Below are 26784 nucleotides of genomic sequence, written 5' to 3' on the forward strand. Positions count from 1 at the left end.
AAAAAAAAAAAAAAAAAAAAAAAGAGAGAGAGTACAATAACAAAGTAAAAAACAAAATTAGACTAGAAAACTAACAGATATATTAGAAAGAATAAAAAAATTAAAATATAGATGAATCAACAACTGGAAGGCACAACGTACCACAATAGTAAAAAAAAAAGAGGAGGAGGGAAAAGAAAAAGAAAAGAAAAAAAAGGAGGGGGTGAGGGCCTTAGCTGTAGAAGGTGGGGCCTAAGCAAGGGCGAGGTTTGGGCGGTGGGTGGGGTGTATCCTTAGGACCCACAGGGCTGGAAAATGCCCTGGGGGCTGTGGGGGCGTTGGAGCTTAGGCTCAACAGAACAGAAGGGGCCCAGGCGTGCCTCCCGCCCCCATGTCAGAGGGCAGGGACCTCACCTGGGAATCCAGCAGGCTTCCTGGTTTCAAGTGGGCGAGACAAATGCCCTCTCCTCCTCTCCCGCTCCTCCTGGAGGGCCCCTCCCACCTGCCTCTCCTGATCTCCTGACCTCCCTCCTATGTCCCCAGGACCAATGTGGCCAGGGCGAGGGGGTGCGCCCTGGAGGGCAGGGAACCAGCCTGGGAGCCCAGCAGGCTCCCCAGGCCTGAGTGGCTGGGGCAATTTCCTCCTCTCCTGCTCCTCCTAGAGGGCCTCTCCCACCTGCCTCTCCTGATCTCCCCAGCCTCAGGGTCACTGATCCTGTCTGACCTCCACTTCTCCTCCTCCCTCAGTACCCCCACATCCTACCAGTTCACTTGGGGGTTCCTCACATCTCCTTGGGCACCAGGGTCCCCCATCAGCAGCCAGCAGGTGCTCTAGTTGTGGGGAGACACGCTCATTGTGGTTTTGAATTGCATTTCCTTGATGATTAGTGATGTTGAGTATCTTCATGTATTTATTGGACATTTGTATATCTTCTTTGCAGAAATATCTATTCAATTCCTTTGTCCAGTTTTTGGTTGCATTGTTTGTTTTTTTATTGCTTAACAAATATTTTTGGGGGGCAGTCTGTGTGGGGGACTATTCCTGGTCCTAGAGATATACCTATGAACAAGATATAATCCCTGTCTTGATTGTCTAGTGTGGGAGATAGACAATACGTACATAAATGGACAAATATGCGTGAAGTCAGAATGAAAAAATTAAAGCAGAGTAAAAGAATGAAAAATAATAGGAGTTAGGGGGTTATCTTTGATAGGGTGGTCAGAAAGTCCCCTCAGAGAAGAGGACACTTGAGCTCAGAGAAAAATACAGTAAGGAAATGTGCCCTGAATATTGTGTAAACATCTTCTATATTAATATATTAATATATGCTTTCATGGCATCTTGCTGCCTTATTTTGCTGTTTTTGTCCTTTTTTTTTTTTTTTGCTTTTCCAACACTTTGAAACAAAGTTTTTAAAATTATTTTTATTACAAAAACAAGGCATAGTTATTAATTAGAAAATACAGATAAGCAAATGAAGCAACGCATCTCATACAGTCTCCATGGTGGTTCCTTCTCAGGTTCTTTACTGGAGCGTCCTCATCTTCCTTACTTCTAACTGCTATAAGGCTGCTGAGCTCAACTCTTGAAACTTTTCTCTGCTCATTTCTTAGCTGATCAACTCAAACTCAACATGTATAGAACTGAACTCTTCATCTCTTCCTGCCCCTTCATTTCTCAGTCTTCTTAATAAATGTCAACTGGATTCTCCTGACTCACATCTTAGAGTCCTCCTGAACTTCTCTCTTTCTTGTTGTCTCTACCTTTAAATATATGTAAAACTCACAACTACCCACAATCACATGTTCACTGCCACCGCTTAGCCTGAGCCACCATTTCTCACCAGACTGTTGTGATAACCTCCTTACTGATCTCCCTGTCTCCACCCTCATCCCATCACTGTAGTTGTACATATTGCAGCCAGCAGTGATCCTTTCATAGTGTAAACTAGCCCATGTTCCCTCCTCGGTGCTAGGTTCATGCGTGGCTTCCATCTTACTCAAGATAAACCCACAATCCTCATCATAGCCTCCTTCTGTTACCTCTCTAAATCTCTCTATAATCTCATCTCCATATTATGCTTGATAATATGAAATTTATATTTGGTCTTTGTCCCAATATCTGGCACAGAGCTCTTAATTTGGAATTTCTTGAGTGATGAGAGCCATAAAGGTGCCTTTTATGTTAACAAGGTGACTTTTGGACCGTACCTATGGATAGGGTCTTGTCACCACAAGAACTAACCCTATGATTAGAGAGTTGGAACTTTCAATCCCACCCCTGTCGGGGCAGAGGAGCAGGGCTAGAGATTGAGTTCAATCACCAATGGCCAATAATTCAATCGACCATGCCTATGTAATGAAGCCTAAAAAATAAAATCTTAAAAGGACAGTGTTCAGATATCTTCTTGGTTGCTGAGCACGTGGAGATTTGGGGAAACTGGCATCCTTGGAGAAGGCGTGGAAGCTCTGTACCCTTTACGCATACCTTGTCCTATACATCTTTCCCATTTGGCTATTCCCGAATTATATTCTTTTACAATAAATCATTGATCTAATAAGTAAAGTGTCTTTCTGAGTTCTGTGAGCCTCTAGCAAATTAACTGAACCCAAGGAGGGTGTTGTTGGAACCTCCAATCTGTAGCTGGTTGGTCAGTAGCCTAAGTGACAACCTGGACTCACAATTGGCATCTGAATTGGGGGAAGCAGTCTTGTAGGACTGAACTCTTAACATGTGGAATCTGATGCTATCTCCAGGTAGTTGGTGTAAGAGTTGAAACATCCAGCTGGTGCCACAGAACTGCCGAGCGTGGACCCACGCACCTCAGTGGAATCAGGTGCAGAACCCCCACCTACCTACCCTTTCCCCATTCACTCACTCCCCTCACTCAGTCCACAGGTCTCTTGGCTCTTTTGGGATCATTCGAGCTCTCCTGTTGCAGGACATTTTCACTGACTCCTTCTATCTGGGACTCTTCCTAGGTATCTTCATGGCTGACTCCCTCACTTTGTCAAGGTGCCTTCTTGGATGTTATGTTATCAGAAAACCCTTCCATGACTGCCCCCACCTCCTTCTCATCATCCTCTATCTCCTTACCCTGAATATTTTTGTTTGTGTCATTCATACAGCTGTTTTTTATTAGGTGTCTTACTCCCCAGTCTCCATCAGATGTAAGCTCTGTAGGAGCAGGGGCCTAATTTGTTATGCACTGCTGTATTTCTAGGTTTTAATAGAGTGCCTGGCACTGTATCATAGTAGCCCTTACTGTAGTAGTAAATAATTATTTGTTAAATGAATCCTACCCACTCAGGGACATAGGACATATCCTTTGTCTTTTTCTAGTTGAGTGACTTTCTCAATATGCTCACCAATATTAGCAGTTACAATTTTCCTCCTGCCCGTTAGCCAGATTTTATTTTACATTTAAGTATTAATAAAGTTAACATTTTTGTGGGTTATTACCTATTTGTATTGTTTCTTTTTTGAATTTTTATTTCCATTGTTAGCCCATTTTTAAAATTGAGGTACGGGATTTTTCTTATTGATATCTAAGGGCTCTTAATATTAATATATTAAGCACTTGTACGTTTCCTCCCAGTCATTTAAGAAGGAATTGAAGGAGCTGGACAGATGGAGAAGACGATGGAAAGGGGGAAGGGACCCAAACCTAAGGGGACATCCTTGCCTTTACCTCCTTCTTGAGTCCCAACCTCATATTTCTAACTTTCTACTGCATATTCTACTGCTACCCTAAACCCTGCATGGCTAAAACTCAGTGTATCATCGCGTCCCCCAAGTGATGTCTTCCTGTTGACTTTTCTATTCATATTCACAGTACTGCTCTTCTCTCTGCTTCTTGGGTTAGAAACCTCTTGGTCATGTTTCTCAGTCTCTCTTTTTCCCTTTCCCATTCTTAGTTTAGACTTTCAGCACTTTTGCACTCCAGTGTCCCACAGTGGGTTCGCTTACTCTGTAATCTCCTCACTCTCGTCTATCTTGCATGCTTCCACAACATTAATCGTTCTGAAGCCTGACTCTTATTATGCCATTTCTCTGCTAACAGCCCTTTAACATATCCCCATTATATAATTAATACCTTACAGTGGCATCAGATGTCTCCTGAGACCACAAATCACCCACATTTCTGTTTATCTCACTTCCTAACTTGTTGGTACTATCCACCGTCTTTGACCATCGCCACACTGCCTGCCTCTGGGCCTTTAAGTCATGCTGTTCCCTGTCTCAGAAATGCTTGTTCTCCCATACTTGCCCATCAAAACCCTTCTCATCCTCCAAGGCTCAGATGAAATGCTATTTCTTTCTTGAAGTCTTCTCTGGTCATGAAGTCCAGAAGGGATCTCTTTCTCTTTCAAACTTTCATGATACTCATGATTTGTCTCTTATAGGCAGTTGTTTTATTGACTTGCTATTTTTGCCTGTGTTTTATTTACTCTCATGGATTATAAACCCCTTGACAGCAAGGATTTTTGTCTTGTTTATCTATCTTCTTACTATAGCATCTAGCACCAGGCCTTGCACATAGCAAGTTCAGAAACTCAGTTCAATAAATTAAGGAAGTTTGAACAGCTCAGAAACCGTATTATAACCCTACATAAAAGACTAATTGAAGATCATTTTCAAAACCCTTTTCCATATTAGCCAGATTGTGGTTTGACAAAACTGGATTTTGTTTCTTTGTATCTGGTTATTTACAGATCAGATAGAACTGGGATAGAATTGTCACACTGGAAAGGATTGCCTCTTGTTTTTCTCTACCTCCTTACCTGTTTTCAGTTGCAGTCAGACTTTATTCTCTCCATCTTCTAAATGTATTTACCAAACCTGTCTACCCTTCTCTAGAGAGTAGTTCTCAAACTTGGTTACACATCAGAAAGCATCTGGGGAGCTTTTTAATTCCTGAAGCTCAGGCCTCACCGAGACCAAAGGAAACCAATCTCTGAGGGGAGGATGCAAGCATAAGGATTTGTTTTTATAACTTGCCAGGTGACCCCAATGTACAGACAAGGTTGAGGACCCTCTGAGAAGGACTGTTCTCAGACCCTCATGTGTATCAGAATCACCCGGCAAACATGCTAAAAAATGGGCCCAGACCCTAACCTTCTTCAGTGAGCTAGTCCTTTGTTCCTTTATGAGCTCCCCAGGCTATTCTAATCCACACCACCATTTGAGAACCCCCTCTAGCTAAACCTCTCCCAGGTAATATCATAAAACCTAAGTTAAAATTCATGGTTTTATTCACAACATCCTAGAAAATGATGTTTATTGATAGGAATTTCATAAAGTCTCTTTGGGGAACACATCAGCTTACATGTTGAAAATATGTTTACAGATGATGCTGTCTTCATGATGGCATCTCCTAAATGTCAGAAGGACATTTATTCATAGATTTAACTTTTAATGCAAATGAAGTTTTTTTTTTTGAATATGATGACAACTATTATTTTCTGTAAAAAAAAAAAAAAGGAGAACATGAGATGTCTAATGTACACCTGTGGGATAAATCCACTACTCCTCTATCTGCATATCCTTGAGTGTCTCTGGAGTAGATGAGAAATAATTCTGTAATGTTGAAGGCTATTTCTGTTAGAGCTTAAGGTGGGATACTGTACAGAGAATTGGTTTCCTTTGTTCATGGATAAAAATAGACTCAAAGGACTGTCATTAACACTGGGAAAATGTTGTATGAGATTGAGACTATTGTTACCTATATTGTCCATCTGAATGCTTCCAATGCATAGAAAATCGAACTCCTGTCTTTTTTTTTCTGGACAGATATTGTGGAACTGTTCATTTTTCACATTGTTGGTTACTATTCATCTCTGCTCAGATTCATCAGGCACGCTGCATTTCTCCCTTCCTTTGAGATATTTTCATTTTGGGTTAGATGCTCTTTAAAGTCTCCTCTGGTTCAAAAAGTCTATGATTCTGACCCATTGGCTTCTCAACTTGAAATAATCAGGCTTTTGTCTCCAAACATGGCACTCCTAGCAGGAATAACTCAGCATAGGATGAGTATGTCTGCTTTACTTTTGATTTTTCCATTTATTTTCCCAAAAGGGCTTTGCATTTTGAAAGGTTTCATAGCAACTGAGTACTTAGACCATTATCATTGATATGGAGTAGGTGTAGAGCTTCTAGAAATGTATGTATAGTATACACTGATTTTATTTAACAAGTAAATCAAACATTTCAAGCCTTTGTGAGAATTTTAAAGGCTGACAGAAAGGAAATGGATATTGTTAGTACAAATGACATACAGCTCTCTAAATGTGTTTTGTTTTTACTTTATTCTCTATTTGTGGTTACTGCTCAGGAAATTTTGTACTTCTTAGTGAAGTAAGGGAAGACTGCATTTTCTTCTATATTAAGACATTAATTTTATGGAGTTACTACATCAGATATACTAGCATATCTCAGGATTCATTTAAAATGGAAGACAGCAGAGAGGTTCAATTGAGTAAAATATTCTTTTGTCTGATAACTGAAAAAATCTGCAATTTGAAATGTGTTTATAACTTTTTGCCTGTGGCATTCTTTTGTGTTATTGCCATTTTTTAACACCTGGTGTGATACATGTCTATTTACTTTTCCTTCTGATAACACTTATTCTTCTTCACTTCTTTCCTTAGAAGATAGAAGTGCTGTTTTATAAAAGTACAATTGTATGGGTTGTAAGTATTCTTGTTAGGCAGCAGAGGGCACTATGGGGCAGAGATTTCACAGGAAAAGGAAAGGTTTCTGAAAGATCCTGGGCAAGTGTTCTGGCTTCTGTTGATTGGCAGCTGTCTTGAATTATCCAATGACATGGTCCAAGTTCCAGTTTCGTTGAAAGGATCTACAAGTGTATATGTAGAAGGGGAAAATAGGCAAATAACGAAAATGAGATTTTTCATGTCCTTCAGATAAATAGTTCTTTTCAGAAGAGGGCCAGTATCAAGAAAAAGATTCTTTTTAAAAATTGAGTTATAATTCCCGTATTATAAAATTTATCCTTTTAAGAGGCACAGTTTAGTGAGTTTAAGCATATTCACAATGTTGTGTGACCATCACGCCTACTTAATTCCAGAACGTTTCATTACTCCAAAAAGAAATCCTGTACCCTAAAGTAGCTACTCTCCATTCCTTTCTCTCCTAGTCCCTGGCAACTACAAATCTACTTTCTGTCTCTATGGGCTTGCCTATTCTGGACAATTCATATAAATAAAATGGTACAATATATGGCCTTTGTGTCAAGCTTCTTTCCCTTACTATAAACTTTTCAAGCCTCATCCATGTTGTAGCATGCATCAATACTTCATTCCATTTTACGACTAAAAAAGTTCCATTGTATTAATATACCACATTTTGTTTATCCAGTCATCAGCTGATGGACATTTGTGTTTTTTTCATGTTTTGGCCATAATGAATAATGCTACTGGGAACGTTTGTGTACAACGATTTTGTGTGAACATACTTTTTATTTCTCTTGGGTGTATACCTAAGAGTGGAATTTCTGGGTCCTATAGTAACTATGTTTAACTCTTGAGTAGCTGCCAAATGGTTTTCTATAGCAGCTGTACCATTTTATATTCTAGTAGTGTATGAAGGTTCCAATTTCTCCACTTCTTCACCAAAACTCGTTATTGTCTGTCTTTTTGATTATAGCTATTCTAGTGAGTGTGAAGTGGCAGTTCATTGTGGTTTTGATTTGCATTTCTAAGAAATAGAGGCTTTTAAACATTTAGGATTCATGCATTTATTTCAAAACTACAGTCTACCTTGCTGTATCATTCTAAACAAACCACCCTTCCATCTTTTGGGTAGTCTATTGGGCCATAGTGGAATGAATTTTAATAGTGTTTTCCTTGGTCTCTCCCCCTCCCCACTTTCCTCCTTCTCTTTTTCTCTCTCCCTCCCTCCTTCCCTTCTTTTCCTTCCTTTCTTCTGACCAGATGCTGACAAAGCTGCTTTCCTCATGGGCGTTAACTCCTCTGAGGTGGTGAAGGGCTTGATCCATCCTAGAATCAAAGTTGGTAATGAATGTGTTACTAGAGGCTAAATTTAGAACAGGTAAGGTATTTCCAGAGCATTACGATTCTATGATCTTGTAGTAATTGTATACATTTCGTGTTTGTGTATTTTTCAACTTCTGATGATGTCTGCAACAAGAACTTCTATAAAAAAGTGACTTTGGTAAGTATTCCAAATGTTTTCATCTGTGATGCACACCACAGTAAATGCTCTTGTGTTGAGTCTTTCTAGTCTGAAAGATACCATTTTGACAGCTTTCCCTTAGGTAACAAGTCTCTTTGCAGATGCAGACAAGTCCTTTACTTGTTGTGATCAACTCTTTGTTGTCCAGCTAAGAAGTTTTTAAAGCTGTTGGTTTCTGACATGAATAAAATTGACAAATTGACATCTATCACCTATTTGGAATATTGGCTTTTTAGGCAATCAGACACATTCATTAAGAGTTTCAGAACATATGCTGAAGTTAGCATTTGATTTGAAGAGAGGGGAAAAATGAGACTAGAAGTGAGAGATGGAAGGTCATATAGGTTTTATTCAGTATTCAGGAGAATGTTTTAACTATAGAATAACAAGTGCTCTGAGGACTGCTGATCCTGAGGCTTTGCAATAAACAGTCCCAGAGCTGCCAGGTAATGAGACCATCTAAGTATGCTAGTGCATTTCAAAATAATAATTTACATCTGTTATGTGTTAGTCAGTATGAGGTAGGCCATGCTGCAGTAATACACACACAGTAAAATCTCAGTGACAATAAAGTAGGCATTTATTTCTTACTCATACCAAGTCCAATACAGGTTGGACCACCTTCTTCAATTTTGTACTTAGGCCATCTGGAATGCAAGGCCTCCCATGTTGCTGCACAGGGGAAAAGATGATTTGTGAAGAAAATACACCCACTTTAAATGCTTGGGGCTAGAAGTGATATAACCTTTACTAATATTCTATTGGTGAGAATTAGTCGAATTCTCTCCTTAGCTACAGAGGGGCTCAGAAATGTAGTCTTTCTGGAAAGAAGAAGTGGTTTGATCACATATAATATATATAAAGCATTTGTATTATCTCCTTCCATTCCTACAACAATACTCAGAGTTAAATAGGGCAGGGATACTTAACTTATGTTTTTTCCAGTTGAGGAAACCAAGGCTTAGGGAACATAAATAACATTCCAAAGGACATACAGCTAGTATTCAGGTGACGCTTAGACTGTCTTACTCTGTATGCATCTTAAATCTGAAACTGAGATAGACAAATGTGGAAATTTGTGATAGAAGACAGTTATTTTGACTACAATAAACTCTCTTTCTTTTGGTTTATTAAGGCATCTGGTGTGACTATGTTATTTAAAACAGTTCAACAACTAATCAAAATCAATTTCCTAGTTCAGCTTACTCTATAAATCAATAATTCTTCCTCTACCGTAATACCAATTCTATGGGAATAATTTGCTTACATTTTTGTCCTCTGTGGTAATCAGAGTTCCTTGAGGCCATGGACTGTGTCTAATTCATCTTAATACCTCAGCATCTAGCACAGTGCCCTGCAAGCAGTAGGTGCTCCATAAATGGTTGGGTTTCTTTTTTTTTTGCATCTTTATTGGAGTATAATTGCTTTACAATGTTGTGTTAGTTTCTGCTGTATAACAAAGTGAATCAGCTATATGTATACATATATCTCCATATCCCCTCCCTCTTACACCTCTCTCACACCCTCTCTATCCCACCCTTCTAGGTGGTCACAAAGCACTGAGCTGATCTCCCTGTGCTATGCAGCTGCTTCCCACTAGCTATCTATTTTACATTTGGTAGTGTATATATGTCAATGCTATCCTATCACTTCGTCCCAGCTTCCCCTCCCAACCCCTGTGTCCTCAAGTCCATTCTCTGTGTCTGTGTATTTATTTCTGTCCTGCTCCTAGGTTCATCAGAACCATTTATTTTTTTAGATTCCATATATATGTGTTAGCATACGGTATTTGTTTTTCTCTTTCAGACTTACTTCACTATGTATGACAGATTCTAGATCCATCCACCTGACTACAAATAATGCAATTTTTTTTCTTTTTATGGCTGAGTAATATTCCATTGTATATATGTACCACATCTTCTTTATCCATTCATCTGTCAATGGACACTTAGGTTGCTTCCATGCCCTGGCTATTGTAAATAGAGCTTCAATGAACATTGGGGTACATGACTCTTTTTGTATTTTGGTTTTCTCAGGGTATATGCCCAGTAGTGGGATTGCTGGGTAATATGGTAATTCTATTTTTAGTTTTTTAAGGAACCTCCACACTGTTCTCCATAGTGGTTGTATCAATTTACATTCCCACCAACAGTGCAAGAAGGTTCTCTTTTCTCCACACCCTCTCCAGCACTTATTGTTTGTAGATTTTTTGATGATGGCCATTCAGACCGGTGTGAGGTGATACCTCATTGTAGTTTTGATTTGCATTTCTCTAATGATTAGTGATAGTGAGCATCCTTTCATGTGTTTCTTGACAGTCTATATCTTTTTGGAGAAATGTCTATTTAGCTTTTCTGCCCATTTTTGGATTAAGTTGTTTGTTTTTTTTGATATTGAGCTGCATGAGTTGCTTGTATATTTTGGAGATTAATCCTTTGTCAGTTGCTTTATTTGCAAATATTTTCTCCCATTCTGAGGGTGGTCGTTTTGTCTTGTTTATGGTTTCCTTTGCTGTGCAAAAGCTTTTAAGTTTCATTAGGTCCCATTTGTTTATTTATTTTTTTATTTCCATTCCTTTAGGAGATGGGTCAAAAAGGATCTTGCTGTGATTTATGTCATAGAGTGTTCTGCTCTGTTTTCCTCTAAGAGTTTTATAGTGTCTGACCTTACATTTAGGTCTTTAATCCATTTTGAATTTATTTTTGTATTTGGTGTTAGGGAGTGTTCTAACTTCATTCTTTTCCATGTAGCTGTCCAGTTTTCCCAGCACCACTTATTGAAGAGGATGTCTTTTTTCCATTCTATATTCTTGCCTCCTTTATCAAAGGTAAGGTGACCATATGTGTGTGAGTTTATCTCTGGGCTTTCTATCCTGTTCCATTGATCTATATGTCTGTTTTTGTGCCAGTACCATACTGTTTTGATTACTGTAGCTTTGTAGTAGAGTCTGAAGTCATGGAGCCTGATTCTTCCAGTTGCACTTTTCTTTCTCAAGATTGCTTTGGCTATTCGCGTCTTTTGTGTTTCCATACAAATTGTAAAAAAAAATTTTTCTAGTTCTGTGAAAAATGCCATTGTAGTTTGATAGGGATTGCATTGAATATGTAGACTGCTTTGAGTAATATAGTCATTTTCACAGTGTTGATTCTTCCAATCCAGAAACATGGTATATCTCTCCATTTGTTTGTATTGTCTTTGATTTCTTTCATCAGTGCCTTATAGTTTTCTGCATACAGGTTTTTTGCCTCCCTAGGCAGGTTTATTCCTAAGTATTTTATTATTTTCTGTTGCAATGGTAAATGGGAGTGTTTACTTAATTTCTCTTTCAGATTTTTCATTGTTAGTGTATAGATATGCAAGAAATTTCTGTGCATTAATTTTATATCCCGCTATTTTACCAAATTCATTGATTAGCTCTAGTAGTTTTGTGGTAGCATCTTTAGGATTCTTTATGTATAGTATCAAGTCATCTGCAAACAGTGACAGTTTTACTTCTTTTCCAGTTTGGATTCCTTTTATTTCTTTTTCTTCTCTGATTGCTGTGGCTAAAACTTCCAAAACTATATTGAATAATAGTGGTGAGAGTTGGTACCCTTGTCTTGTTCCTGACCTTAGTGGAAATGGTTTCAGTTTTTCACCATTGAAAATGATGTTGGCTGTGCTTTTGTCATATATGGCATTTATTATGTTGAGGTAGGTTCCCTCTTTGCCCACTTTCTGGAGAGTTTTTATTATAAATTGGTGTTGAAATTTGTTGAAAGCTTTTTCTGCATCTATTGAGATTATCATATGGTTTGTATCCTCCAATTTGTTAATATGGTGTATCACATTGATTGATTTGCGTATATAAGTTTCATTAGGTCCCATTTGTTTATTTATTTTTTTATTTCCATTCCTTTAGGAGATGGGTCAAAAAGGATCTTGCTGTGATTTATGTCATAGAGTGTTCTGCTCTGTTTTCCTCTAAGAGTTTTATAGTGTCTGACCTTACATTTAGGTCTTTAATCCATTTTGAATTTATTTTTGTATTTGGTGTTAGGGAGTGTTCTAACTTCATTCTTTTCCATGTAGCTGTCCAGTTTTCCCAGCACCACTTATTGAAGAGGATGTCTTTTTTCCATTCTATATTCTTGCCTCCTTTATCAAAGGTAAGGTGACCATATGTGTGTGAGTTTATCTCTGGGCTTTCTATCCTGTTCCATTGATCTATATGTCTGTTTTTGTGCCAGTACCATACTGTTTTGATTACTGTAGCTTTGTAGTAGAGTCTGAAGTCATGGAGCCTGATTCTTCCAGTTGCACTTTTCTTTCTCAAGATTGCTTTGGCTATTCGCGTCTTTTGTGTTTCCATACAAATTGTAAAAAAAAATTTTTCTAGTTCTGTGAAAAATGCCATTGTAGTTTGATAGGAATTGCATTGAATATGTAGACTGCTTTGAGTAATATAGTCATTTTCACAGTGTTGATTCTTCCAATCCAGAAACATGGTATATCTCTCCATTTGTTTGTATTGTCTTTGATTTCTTTCATCAGTGCCTTATAGTTTTCTGCATACAGGTTTTTTGCCTCCCTAGGCAGGTTTATTCCTAAGTATTTTATTATTTTCTGTTGCAATGGTAAATGGGAGTGTTTACTTAATTTCTCTTTCAGATTTTTCATTGTTAGTGTATAGATATGCAAGAAATTTCTGTGCATTAATTTTATATCCCGCTATTTTACCAAATTCATTGATTAGCTCTAGTAGTTTTGTGGTAGCATCTTTAGGATTCTTTATGTATAGTATCAAGTCATCTGCAAACAGTGACAGTTTTACTTCTTTTCCAGTTTGGATTCCTTTTATTTCTTTTTCTTCTCTGATTGCTGTGGCTAAAACTTCCAAAACTATATTGAATAATAGTGGTGAGAGTTGGTACCCTTGTCTTGTTCCTGACCTTAGTGGAAATGGTTTCAGTTTTTCACCATTGAAAATGATGTTGGCTGTGCTTTTGTCATATATGGCATTTATTATGTTGAGGTAGGTTCCCTCTTTGCCCACTTTCTGGAGAGTTTTTATTATAAATTGGTGTTGAAATTTGTTGAAAGCTTTTTCTGCATCTATTGAGATTATCATATGGTTTGTATCCTCCAATTTGTTAATATGGTGTATCACATTGATTGATTTGCGTATATTGAAGAATCCTTGGTTTCCTGGATAAACCCCACTTGATCATGGTGTATGATCCTTTTAATGTGCCGTTGGATTTTGTTTGCTAGTATTTTGTTGAGGATTTTTGCATCTATGTTCATCAGTGATACTGGCCTGTAGTTTTCTTTTCTGTGATGTCTTTGTCTGGTTTTGTTATCAGGGAGATGGTGGCAATGTAGAATGAGTTTGGGAGTGTTCCTCCCTTGCTATATTTTGGAAGAGTTTGAGAAGGATAGGTGTTAGCTCTTCTCTAAATGTTTGATAGAATTCGCCTCTGAAGCCATCTGGTCCTGGGCTTTTGTTTGTTAGAAGATTTTTAATCACAGTTTCAATTTTAGTGCTTGTGATTGGGCTGTATATGTTTTCTATTTCTTTCTGGTTCAGTCTCAGAAAGTTGTGCTTTTCTAAGAATTTGTCCATTTCTTCCAGGTTGTCTATTTTATTGACATATAGTTGCTCATGGTAATCTCTCATGATCCTTTGTATTTCTGCAGTGTCAGTTGTTACTTCTTTTTCATTTCTATTGATTTGAATCTTCTCCCTTTTTTCGTGATGAGTCTAGCTAATGTTTTATCAATTTTGTTTAACTTTTCAAAGAACCAGCTTTTAGTTTTATTGATCTTTGCTATTGTTTCCTTCATATCTTTTTCATTTATTTCTGATCTGGTCTTTTTTTTTTTTTTTTTACATCTTTATTGGAGTATAATTGCTTTACAGTGGTGTGTTAGTTCTGCTTTATAACAAAGTGAATCAGTTATACATATACATATGTTCCCATATCTCTTCCCTCTTTTTTTTTTAACATCTTTATTGGAGTATAATTGTTTTACAATGGTGTGTTAGTTTCTGCTTCATAACAAAGTGAATCAGTTATACATATGCCTATGTTCCCATATCTCTTCCTTCTTGTGTCTCCCTCCCTCCCACCCTCCCTATCCCACCCCTCTAGGTGGTCACAAAGCACCGAGCTGATCTCCCTGTACTATGTGGCTGCTTCCTACTAGCTATCTACCTTACGTTTGGTAGTGTATATATGTCCATGCCACTCGCTCACCTTGTCCCAGCTTACCTTTCTCCCTCCCTGTGTCCCCAAGTCCATTCTCTATGTCTGCATCTTTAATCCTGTCCTGCCCCTAGGTTCTTCATGACCATTTTTTTTTCTTAGATTCCATATATATGTGTTAGCATATGGTATTTGTTTTTCTTTCTGACTTCACTCTGTATGACAGACTCTGGGTCCATCCACCTCACTGCAAATAACTCAATTTCCTTTCTTTTATGGCTGAGTAATATTCCATTGTGTATATGTGCCACATCTTCTTTATCCATTCATCTGTTGTTGGACACTTAGGTTGCTTCCATGTCCTGGCTATTGTAAATAGAGCTGCAGTGAACATTGTGGTACATGACTCTTTTTGAATTATGGTTTTGTCAGGGTATATGCCCCATAGTGAGATTGCTGGGTCGTATGGTAGTTCTATTTTTAGATTTTTAAGGAACCTCCATACTGTTCTCAATAGTGACTGTATCAGTTTACATTCCCACCAACAGTGCAAGAGGGTTCCCTTTTCTCCACACCCTCTCCAGCATGTATTGTTTGTAGATTTTTTGACAATGGCCATTCTGACTGTTGTGAGATGATTTCTCATTGTAGTTGTGATTTGCATTTCTCTAATGATTAGTGATGTTGAACATCCTTTCATGTGTTTGCTGGCCATCTGTATATCTTCTTTGGAGAAATGTCTATTTAGGTCTTTTGCCCATTTTTGGATTGTTTGTTTTTTTGGTATTGAGCTGCATGAGCTGCTTGTAAATTTTGGAGATTAATCCTTTGTCAGTTGCTTCATTTGCAAATATTTTCTCCCATTCTGAGGGTTGTCTTTTGGTCTTGTTTATGGTTTCCTTTGCTGTGCAAAAGCTTTTAAGTTTCATTAGGTCCCATTTGTTTATTTTTGTTTTTATTTCCATTTCTCTAGGAGGTTCTGATCTGGTCTTTATGATTTATTTCCTTCTGCTAAATTTGGGGGTTTTTTTGTTCTGCTTTGTCTAATTGCTTTTGGTGTAAGGTTAGGTTGTTCATTTGAGATGTTTCTTGTTTCTTGAGGTGGGATTGTATTGCTATAAGCTTCCCTTTAGAATTGCTTTTGCTGCATCCCATTGGTTTTGGGTCATCGTGTTTTCGTTGTCATTTGTTTCTAGGTATTTTTTGATTTCCTCTTTGATTTCTTCAGTCAGCTCTTGGTTCTTTAGTAGCATGTTGTTTAGCCTCCATGTGTTTGTATTTTTTACAGATTTTTTCCTGTAATTGATATCTATTCTTATAGCATTGTGGTCAGAAAAGGTACTTGATATGATTTCAATTTTCTTAACTTTACCAAGGCTTGATTTGTGACCCAAGATATGACCTATCCTGGAAAATGTTCCATGTGCACTTGAGAAGAAAGTGTATTCTGTTGTTTTTGGATGGAATGTCCTATAAATATCAGTTAAGTCCATGTAGTCTAATGTGTCATTTCAAGCTTGTGTTTCCTTATTTATTTTCAGTTTGGATGATCTGTCCATTGGTGAAAGTGGGGTGTAAAGTCCCCTACTATTATTGTGTTACTGTCAATTTCCCCTTTTATGGCAGTTAGCATTTGCCTTTTATATTGAGGTGCTCCTTTTTGAGTGCATAAATATTTACAATTGTTTTATCTTCTTCTTGTATTGATCCCTTGATAATTATGTGGTTTTCTTCTTTGTCTCCTGTTATAGTCTTTATTTTAACGTCTATTTTGTCTGATATGAGAACTGCTACTCCAGCTTTCTTTTGATTTCCATTTGCATAGAATATCTTTTTCCATCCCCTCACTTTCAATCTGTGTGTGTCCCTAGGTCTGAAGTGGGTCTCTTGTAGACAGCATATATGTGGGCCTTGTTTTTGTATCCTTTCAGCCAATCTGTTTCTTTTCGTTGGAGCATTTAATCCATTTAATTTAAAGTAATTATTGATATGTATGTTCCTATTACCATTTTCTTAATTGTTTTGGGTTTGTTTATGTAGGTCTTTTTCTTCTCTTGTTTTCCCCCATCTATAGAAGTTCCTTTAGCATTTGTTTTAAAGCTGGTTTGGTGGTGCTGAGTTCTCTTAGCTTTTGCTTGTCTGTAAAGGTTTTAATTTCTCTGTCAAATCTGAATGAGATCCTTGCTAGGTAGAGTAATCTTGGTTGTAGAGTTTTCCCTTTCATCACTTTAAATATGTCTTTCCACTCCTTTCTGGCTTGCAGAGTTTCTGCTTAAAGATAAGCTCTTAACCTTATAGGAATTCCCTTGTATGTTATTTGTTGTTTTTCCCTTCCTGATTTTAATATTTTTTCTTTGTATTTAATTTTTGATAGTTTGATTAATATGTGTTTTGGTGTGTTTCTCCTCGGATTTATCCTGTATGGACTCTCTGTGCTTCCTGGACTTGATTGACTATTTCCTTTCCCATGTTAGGGAGGTTTTCAAGTATAATCTCTTCAAATATTTTCTCAGGCCCTTTATTTTTCTCTTCTTCTTCTGGGACCCCTATAATTCAAAAGTTGGTACATTTAATATTGTCCCAGAAATCTCTGAGACTGTTGTCAGTTCTTTTCATTCTTTTCTCTTTATCTGCTCTGCGGCCATTATTTCCAGTATTCTATCTTCCAGGTCATTGTCCATTCTTCTGCCTCAGTTATTCTGCTATTGATTCCTTCTAGAGTATTTTTAACTTCATTTATTGTGTTGTTCATCATTGTTTGTTTGCTTTTTAGTTCTTCTAGGTCCTTGTTAAACATTTATTCTATTTTCTCCATTCTATTTCCAAGATTTTGGATCATCTTTACTATCACTACTCTGAATCCTTTTTCAGGTAGACTGCCTATTTCTTCTTCATTTGTTTGGTCTGGTGGTTTTTTACCTTGCTTCTGCATCTGGTGCCTATTTCTCTGTCTTTTCATTTTGTTTAACTCACTGTGTTTGCAGTCTCCTTTTTGCAGGCTGCAGGTTCGTAGTTCCTCTTATTTCTCTTGTCTGCCCCCAGTGGGTGAGGTTGTTTCAGTGGGTTGTGTAGGTTTCCTGGTGGGGGGGACTGGTTCCTGTCTTCTTTTGGGTGGGGCTGGATCTTGTCTCTTTGGTGGGCAGGGCTGCAACCGGTGTGTTTTGGGGTGTCTTTGAACTTAGTATGACTTTAGGCAGCCTGTGTGCTAATGAATGGAGCTGTGTTCCTCTCTTACTAGTTGTTTGGCATGGGTTTTCCAGCACTGGAGCTTGTTGGCCATTGGGTGGAGCTCAGTCTTAATGTTGAGATGGAGATCTCTGAGAGAGCTCTCACCAATTTATATTATGTGGAGCTGGAAGGACTCTGAAGGTCTCTGGCAGCCCAGTGTCCTGGACTCAGCTCTCCCAACTTGGAGGCTCAGGCCCAACACCCGGCCGGAGCACCATAACCCTGCCAACTGCATGGCATGGAATAAAATGAAGAAAAATAAAGTGAACAGACAGAACCCCAAAACAAAGGGTAAAAGCAAAACTAAATTGACAAAATCACACAAAAACATACACACACACACACACACTCACAAAAAGAGAAAAAAAAAAAGGAAGAGAGAAACCAAACCAGTAAACAAACCCACCAATGAAAACAAGCACTAAAAACTAAGCTAAGATAAACATAAAACCAAAAACGAATCAAACGCAGGAAGAAAACCCCAAGGCTACATTTGCTCCCAAATTCCATCGCCTCAATTTTGGGACATTTGTTGTCTATTCAGGTACTCCACAGATGTAGGGTTTATCAAGCTGATTGCGGGGATTTAATCTGCTGCTCTTGAGGCTGCACAGAGAAATTTCCCTTTCTCTACTTTGTTTGTACAGCTCCTGGGGTTCAGCTTTGGTTTTGGCCCCACCTCTGCGTGTAGGCCACTCTCAGGCATCTCTTCCCCACCCAGAGAGGAGGGTGTTAAAGCTGTGGCTGATTAGGGCTCTCTTACTCCCTCAGGCTAGTTAGAGGGAGGAGTATGGTAGTCATAATTGGAATGCGGGGCATGCGTGCAGTGGCAGAGACCGGCATGATGTTGCAACAGCCTGAGGTGCACCATGTGTTCTTCCAGGGAAGGTGGCCCTAGATCATGGGACCCTGGCAGTGGCGGGCTGCACAGGCTTCTGGAGGGGTGTGGGTAGTGACCTGTGCTTGCACACAGGATTCTTGGTGGCAGTGGCGGCAGTAATAGAGGTCTTTGCCTGTCTCTGGGGTCCAAGATGTTAGCCATTGGTCATGCCTGTCTCTGGAGCTCACTTAGGCGGTGCTCTGCCATCTGTGGGCACATGGAGCAGGAAGCCCCTCTCCTCATACACCCCAAAACAATGGCCTCTTGACTCTCCATCAGGTCCAGACTTTTGCTCGGACTCCCTCCTGGCTAGCTGTAGTGCACTAGCCCCCTTCAGGCTGTCTTCATGCAGCCAACCCCAGTCTACTCCCTAGGGTCTGACCTCTGAAGCTCAAGCCTCAGCTCCCAGCCCTCACCTGCCCCAGTGGGTGAGCAGACAACCATCTCAATCTGGTGAGTGCCGGTTGGCACTGATCCTCTGTGTGGGAATCTCTCTGCTTTGCCCTCTGCACCCCTGTTGCTGTGCTGTCTTCTGTGGCTCCAAAGCTTCCCACCTCCATCCACACCAGTGAAGGGACTTCCTAGTGTGTGGAAACTTTTCCTCCTTCACAGCTCCCTCCCAGAGGTTCAGGTCCTGTTCCTATTCTTTTATCTCTGTGTTTTCTTTTTTCTTTTGCCCTACCCAGGTATGTGGGGATTTTCTTGCCTTTCGGGAAGTCTGAGGTCTTCTGCCAGCATTCAGTAGGCGTTCTGTAGGAGTTCCACATGTAGATGTATTTTTGATGTATTTGTGGGGAGGAAGGTGATCTCCACGTCTTATTCCTCTGCTGTCTTCAAGGTCTGCCTATGTTTCTTTTTTGCAGAGGTGTATGTTAGCCATTCTGTACTTCCTATGTATTCTAGACAGCTCTGGCTTGATATTTCACCAAGCTGAAAATGACTTCTGGTTTGGGAACTTGACACACCATTGAGATCAAATTGAAATCATTTTCCAGCATTACATCCCTGTACAGACTTTTCTGAGCAAGGTCCAACAGTTGCCACTCCTCCCTGCCAAAGTCTACAGTTACATCCTTGAAAGACACTGATCCCTGACTGTTCTTCACGGACATCAGAGACACCTCTTCACTCAGCCCCTGCAAGCTCCCTGTGCTCACCAGCCCCTCACCCACACTCTTTCAAGACAGTGGCCATCTAATCACAGCCATAAATGTTAAAATAAAATATTGAGCTGACGTTGAACCATACTCAGCAGGACAAGTAGCTAAGCTATTTCTTGGTAGTGAGTTTAGAGGTGTTTGGCAGCTTCCTGCCTTTTAAGACATTCGCCACCCCATGCCTGCATGACATGCTATGATTATAGAAGAGGACTTGCTCTGTGTAAAACTAATGAGCCCATAGGAGGACTGAAATCAAACCTTTGTCTCTTTAATATTGTGTTCTCAGGGACTGAGTTACTACCCCAGCCTCTACTATAATGGAATCAGTGAAGCAAGCTAATATATTATTATTCAACAGTAAAAGAAAAGAAACCCTCATCCTCCATCCTCTCCCTCCCTCCCCCACTCTCCCTCTTGCTCATGCACTCTCTCTATTTCTCTCTCTCTCTTCTTCCATCTCCTGGAGACAAAGTAAGAAAGCACACTGTAAGGCTTTTCTTTTCTTAGGAATTGTACTGACTTTATAGAGACAATTGTCACGGCTAAGAATAGAGATGTATGTGCTGTTGATGACAATTGCAAAAGATGGCAAAAATTCTTGCAGTGTTAACATGCTATACAAAATTTAGTTCTAGCTCTAATGCTAACTAACTCTTGGGCTTTGGTCAAATACTCCATCTCTCTGAGCACCCATGAAGAAGTTAAATCTTCTGTGTGTCTTAGTGGTGGGGTGATTGGCATCTAAAGGGGATAATTCTTCGTGTATGAGCATGTCCACACATTGTAGGAGGCTTTGCATTCCTCCTCCAAGGTGCTAAATACCACTAATACTCTCAGTCACTATAACAATGGAAAAATGCCCACCCTGTTTCCAAATGCCCCCCACCCTTAGGGGGAGGCACCATCCTGAGTTGAGAGACACTATACGTGATTATCAGGAAGTAGGGTTCTTCAGGCCTAGTATTTTATGATTCCAGGAGAGTTCTAACTGTGCTGATCAGAAATAAGTTATTTTACTTTAAAAAGATTAATAATAATCAAACAATAATAATAATAAGTAGCCATTGAATGCTCACTATGGGTGCTATGCTATGTGCTTTTTATGGATAGCTTATTTAATCTAACAGCAAGCCTGCAAAATTGATCTTATTTACATTTCCATTTTATAGTTAAAGACAGTGAACCTTAGAACGATTAACTGCTCAAGGGAACGTGGGTAATAAATACTGGATTGAGGGTGAGGAAGTGATAAAAGTGGAAAAGGGATGGGAAAGGGGGAACTAATATTTATTGGATGCTAAGTGTCAAATGTTGTGCTATGTATATTTACACCCACTGTCTCATTGAACCTCTCCCAACAACCATGAGACAAGAATATTTTAATATTGTTATTTTACAGATGAGAAAGTGAGGGATCAAGGTGGTTAAAAATATGGCTATTTGACTCCACTTCTTTTCAGTTTTGTTTTTTCTGTCATATACTCTCGACCCCCAAGTAATCAAAGTCTTCTGTGAGGTTATTTTGAAAAGAGCTCAGACATAGGTCCATTTAGTCCCTGAAAAGTGGGCATGTAGATTTTCCTGCCTCTGTCATCCTTCATTGGACAGAAAGTGATGAAAATGATTAATTCGTGAGCAGTATATTGGATTTTCAGTTTTATTAATTGATTCAGCACACATCATACCATCCATTTCTTCCTCTGCTACAACTTCAGGCTTTCTTCCTATTTCTTTGCTACTCCCCACCCATGGCCAGTTTCTCTCCCACTCCTACTTCTCAAGTATTTAGGGAATTAAAAGGGAGTGAGCAAGTTAGTCATGTTCTTTTTAACTTTCAAAGTGACTACTATAGACAGAGAGTGATTCCTCGGTGCTCTGGAGGATAAAAATCATTCCTGGTGCTTTATTTGTGCGGGTGTGCTCTTGACGCCAATAATAAAAAACTGTGATGCCACCGGCTTATGGATTACTGTGGAAATGACTCAAGATAACTGATCAGGGAGTGAGTGACTCATAACTAAATCACTACCAGACACAAACTGGCTCCTGCTGTGTTCACTCTCCTGGGCAGCTAAAGGATGGATGCAATAGGCCTATTTTAAATGTTAAGTCGTTGGAGCACATTCTGCTTCCAGGCTTGGAGACTGTCCAGCTGAAAATCACTCCTACTTGGAGTCTATCAGAAACCTGCTCTACAGCAGTGCCTTTGCATCACGGCAACAGGATCTGCATCTGTACAGCAGCAGCAGGCACAGAGGTTGGAGCTCTCCCTAGTAGGTTATGAGAGAGCTTTTGCCACACACCTCCAGGGAGGGGAAATGCAGCCTGAGTTTTATAGTAGGAGAATCTGAGTCAGAATGATGCACTAAATTGCCATTCTCCCCGCACAGAGTTGAGAACGGCCCTGGGAATTAATATAATAAAGAAGGTGGAAGCTGACGCTGGAAAGAATCTTTAAGAGCATAATTCAGGTGAAGAGACTGCAGCCCAGGGAGGTTAGGTCACTTGCCAAAGGTTATACAATTTATTAGCAACAGCAGCAGAAGGAGGAGGGCTGGGGATTCGAGATTCCTAACATACTCTACCAGTATTTTTCAAACTTTATGGTGGGTAGGAGTCAGAGGGGATTGTGTTAGAGTAAAAATTCTGGTTTATAGGTCTGGGATGGGGGAGACCCTCAAGGTGGTAGAGGATTAAGACGTGGAGATCACCTTCCTCTCCAAAATTACATCAGAAATACATCTACATGTGGAACAACTCCTACAGAACACCTAATGAACGCTGGCAGAAGACATCAGACTTTCCAAAAGCCATGTGGCTGACAGGGTCTTGGTTCCCCAGCTGGGTGTCAGGCCTGTGCCTCTGAGGTGGGAGAGCTGAGTTCAGGACATTGGTCCACCAGAGACCTCTCAGCTCCATGTAATATCAAACGGCGAAAGCTCTCCCAGAGATCTCCATCTCAACACTAAGACCTAGCTCCACTCAACAACCAGCAAGCTACAGTGCTGGACACCCTATGCAAAACAACGAGAAAGAAAGGAACACAACCCCACCCCTTAGGAGAGATCATAATAAGGTCACAGCTACCCTGAAACACATAATAAGGTCACATAATAAGGTCACAGCTACCCTGAAACACACAGCGAGACGTGGTGCTGCCCACCAGAAAGACAAAATCTAGCCTCATCCACCAGAAGACAGGCACTAGTCCCCTCGACCAGGAAGCCTACACAACCCACTGAACAAACCTTAGCCACTGGGGGCAGACACCAAAAACAACTGGAACTATGAAACTGCAGCCTGTGAAAAGGAGACTGCAAACACAGTAAGTTAAGCAAAATGAGAAGACAGAGAAACACACAGGAGATAAAGGAGCAAGGTAAAAACCCACCAGACCAAACAAATGAAGAGAAAATAGGCAGTCTACCTGAAAAAGAATTCAGAGTAGTGATAGTAAAGATGATCCAAAATCTTGGAAATAGAAAGGAGAAAAAACAAGAAACGTTTAACAAGGACTTAGAAGAACTAAAGAGCAAACAAACAATGATGAACATTATTGAATAAATGAAGTTTAAAATTCTCTAGAAAGAATCAATAGCAGAATAACCGAGGCAGAAGAATGGATAAGTGACCAGGAAGATAAAATAGTGGAAATAATTACCATAGAGCAGAATAAAGAAAAGGGAATGAAAAGAATTGAGGACAGTCTTGGACACCACTGCGACAACATTAAACACACCAACATTCGAATTATAGGGGTGCCAGAAGAAGAAGGGAAAAAGAAATGTACTAAGAAAATGTTTGAAGAGATTATAGTTGAAAACTTCCCTAATATGGGAAAGGAAATAGTCAATCAAGTCCAGGAAGTGCACAGAGTCCCATACAGGAGAAATCCAAGGAGAAACATGTCAAGACACATATTAATCAAACTACTGAAAATTAAATACAAAGAAAAAATATTAAAAGCAGCAAGGGAAAATAACATACAAGGGAATCCCCATAAGGTTAATAGCTGATTTTAGAGCAGAAACTCTGTAAACCAAAAGGGAGTGGCAAGACATATTTAAAGTGATGAAAGGGAAAAACCTATAACCAAGATTACTCTACCCAGCAAGGATCTCATTCAGATTTGATGGAGAAATTAAAACCTTTATAGACAAGCAAAAGCTAAGAGAATTCAGCACCACCAAAGCAGCTTTACAACAAATTCTAAAAGAACTTCTCTAGGCAGGAAACACAAGAGAAGGAAAAGGCCTACAATAACAAACTCAAAACAATTAAGAAAATGGTAATAGGAACATACATATCGATAATTACCTTAAATGTAAATGGATTAAATGCTCCCACCAAAAGACATAGACTAGCTGAATGGATACAAAAACAAGATCCGAACATAGGCTGTCTACACAAGACCCAATTCAGACCTAGTTACACATACAGACCAAAAGTGAGGGGATGGAAAAAGATATTCCATGCAAATGGAAATCAAAAGAAAGCTGGAGTAGCAATTCTCATATCAGACAAAATAGACTTTAACACAAAGACTATTACAAGAGACAAAGAAGAACACTAAATAATGATCAAGGGACCAATTGGAGAAGAAGATATAACAATTGTAAATATTTATGAACCCAAAATAGGAGCACCTCAATACATAAGGCAAATGTGAACAGCCATAAAAGGGGAAAACGACAGTAACACAATCATAGTAGGGGACTTTAACACCCCACTTTCACCAATGGACAGATCATCCCAAATGAAAATAAATAAGGAAACACAAGCTTTAAATGACACATTAAACAAGATGGACTTAATTGATATTTATAGGACATTCCATCCAAAAACAACAGAATACACTTTCTTCTCAAGTGCTCATGGAACATTCTCCAGGATAGACCATATCTTGGGTCACAAATCAAGCCTTGGTAAACTTAAGAAAATTGAAATCATATCAAGTATCTTTTCCGACAACAACACTATGAGACCAGATATCAATTACAGGAAAAATCGGTAAAAAATACAAACACATGGAAGCTAAACAATACACTACTTAATATCCAAGGGATCACTGAAGAAATCAAAGAGGAAATAAAATAATACCTAAAAACAAATGACAATGAAACCACGTCGATCCAAAACCTGTAGGATGCAGCAAATGCAGTTCTAAGAGGGAAGTTTATTGCAATGCAGTCCTACCTTAAGCAACATGAGGCATCTTAAATAAACAACCTAAACTTACACCTAAAGCAATTAGAGAAAGAAGAACAAAAAAAAGCACAAGGAAAGAAATCATAAAGATCAGATCAGAAATAAATGAAAAAGAAGAAAACAATAGCAAATATCAATAAAACTAAAAGCTGTTTCTTTGAGAAGATAAACAAAATTGATAAAACATTAGCCAGACTCATCAAGAAAAAAAGGGAGAAGACTCAAATCACTAGAATGAGAAATGAAAAACTATGTCAGAAGCATTAACTGACACTGCAGAAATACAAAGGATCATGAGACATTACTACAAGCAACTCTATGCCAATAAAATGGACAACCTGCAGAAATGGAAAAATTCATAGAAAAGCACAACATTCAAGATTGAACCAGGAAAAAATAGAAAATATAAACACACCAATCACAAGAACTGAAATTGAGACTGTGATTAAAAATCTTCCAACAAACAAAAGCCCAGAGCCACGTGGCTTCACAGGCGAATTCTATCAAACATTTAGAGAAGAGCTAACACCTATCCTTCTCAAACTCTTCCAAAATATAGCAGAGGGAGGAACAAACCCCAAACTCATTCTACAAGGCCACCATCACCCTGATACCAAAACCAGACAAAGATGTCACAAAGAAAGAGAACTACAGGCCAATATCACTGATGAATATAGATGCAAAAATCTTCAACAAAATACTAGCAAACAGAATCCAACAACACATTAAAAAGATCATATACCATGATCAAGTGCGGTTTATCCCAGGAATGCAAGGATTCTTCAATATATGCAAATCAATCAGTATAATAAACCACATTAAAAAATTGAAGAATAAAAACCATATGATCATCTCAACAGATGCAGAAAAAGCCGTCAACAATCTTCAACACCCATTTATGATAAAAATCCTCCAGAAAGTAGGCAAAGAGGGAACTTAACTTACCTCAACATAATAAATGCCATATGTGACAAACCCACAGCCAACATCGTTCACAATGGTGAAAAACTGAAACCATTTCCTCTGAGATCAACAACAAGACAAGGTTGTCCATTCTCACCACTATCATTCAACATTGTTTTGGAAGCTTTAGCCACAGCAATCAGAGAAGAAAAAAAAATAAAAGGAATCCAAATTGGAAAAGAAGAAGTAAAGCTGCCACTGCTTGCAGATGACATGATACTATACATAGAGAATCCTAAAGATGCTACCAGAAAACTACTAGAGCTAATCAATGAATTTGGTAAAGTAGCAGGATACAAAATTACTGCACTGAAATTCTTGCATTCCTATACAATAATGATGAAAAGTCTGAAAGAGAAATTAAGGAAACACTCCCATTTACCACTGCAAAAGAAAGAATAAAATACCTAGGAATAAACCTACCTAAGGAGAAAAAGACCTGTATGCAGAAAACATTAAGGCACTGATGAAAGAAATTAAAGATGACACAAACAGATGGAGAGGTATACCATGTTCTTGGATTGGGAGAATCAACATTATGAAAATGACTATACTACCCAAAGCAAACTACAGATTCAAGCAATTCCTGTCAAACTACCAATGGCATTTTTCACAGAACTATACATACAAAAAAATTTCACAGTTTGTATGGAAACACAAAAGACCCTGAATAGCCAAAGCAATCTTGAGAAAGAAAAACAGACCTGGAGGAATCAGGCTCCCTGACTTCAGACTATACTACAAAGCTATAGTAATCAAGACAATATGGTACTGGCACAAAAACACAAATATAGATCAATGGAACAGAATGGAAAGTGCAGAGATAAACCCAAGCATATATGGTCACCTTATTTTTGATAAAGTAGGCAAGAATATACAATAGAGAAAAGAGAGCCTCTTCAGTAAATGGTGCTGGGGAAACTGGACAGCTACATGTAAAAGAAGGAAATTAGAACACTTTTT

The 26784-nt window shown here is 38.8% G+C and overlaps 1 protein-coding gene across 1 annotated transcript in view; it reads left to right on the forward strand.

Moving 5' to 3' along the window:
* The window catches only part of MYH15 (myosin heavy chain 15), a 175793-nt gene that overhangs the window by 33668 nt on the left and 115341 nt on the right, over positions 1-26784 (forward strand). The window contains 1 exon segment of the mRNA XM_024735329.1: positions 7933-8035. Within this exon segment, the coding sequence (XP_024591097.1) occupies positions 7933-8035 (103 nt within the window).

The sequence above is a fragment of the Neophocaena asiaeorientalis genome, unplaced genomic scaffold (assembly GCF_003031525.2).
Source record: "Neophocaena asiaeorientalis asiaeorientalis breed wild unplaced genomic scaffold, Neophocaena_asiaeorientalis_V1.1 scaffold136, whole genome shotgun sequence".
Classification (NCBI taxonomy): Eukaryota; Metazoa; Chordata; class Mammalia; order Artiodactyla; family Phocoenidae; genus Neophocaena; species Neophocaena asiaeorientalis.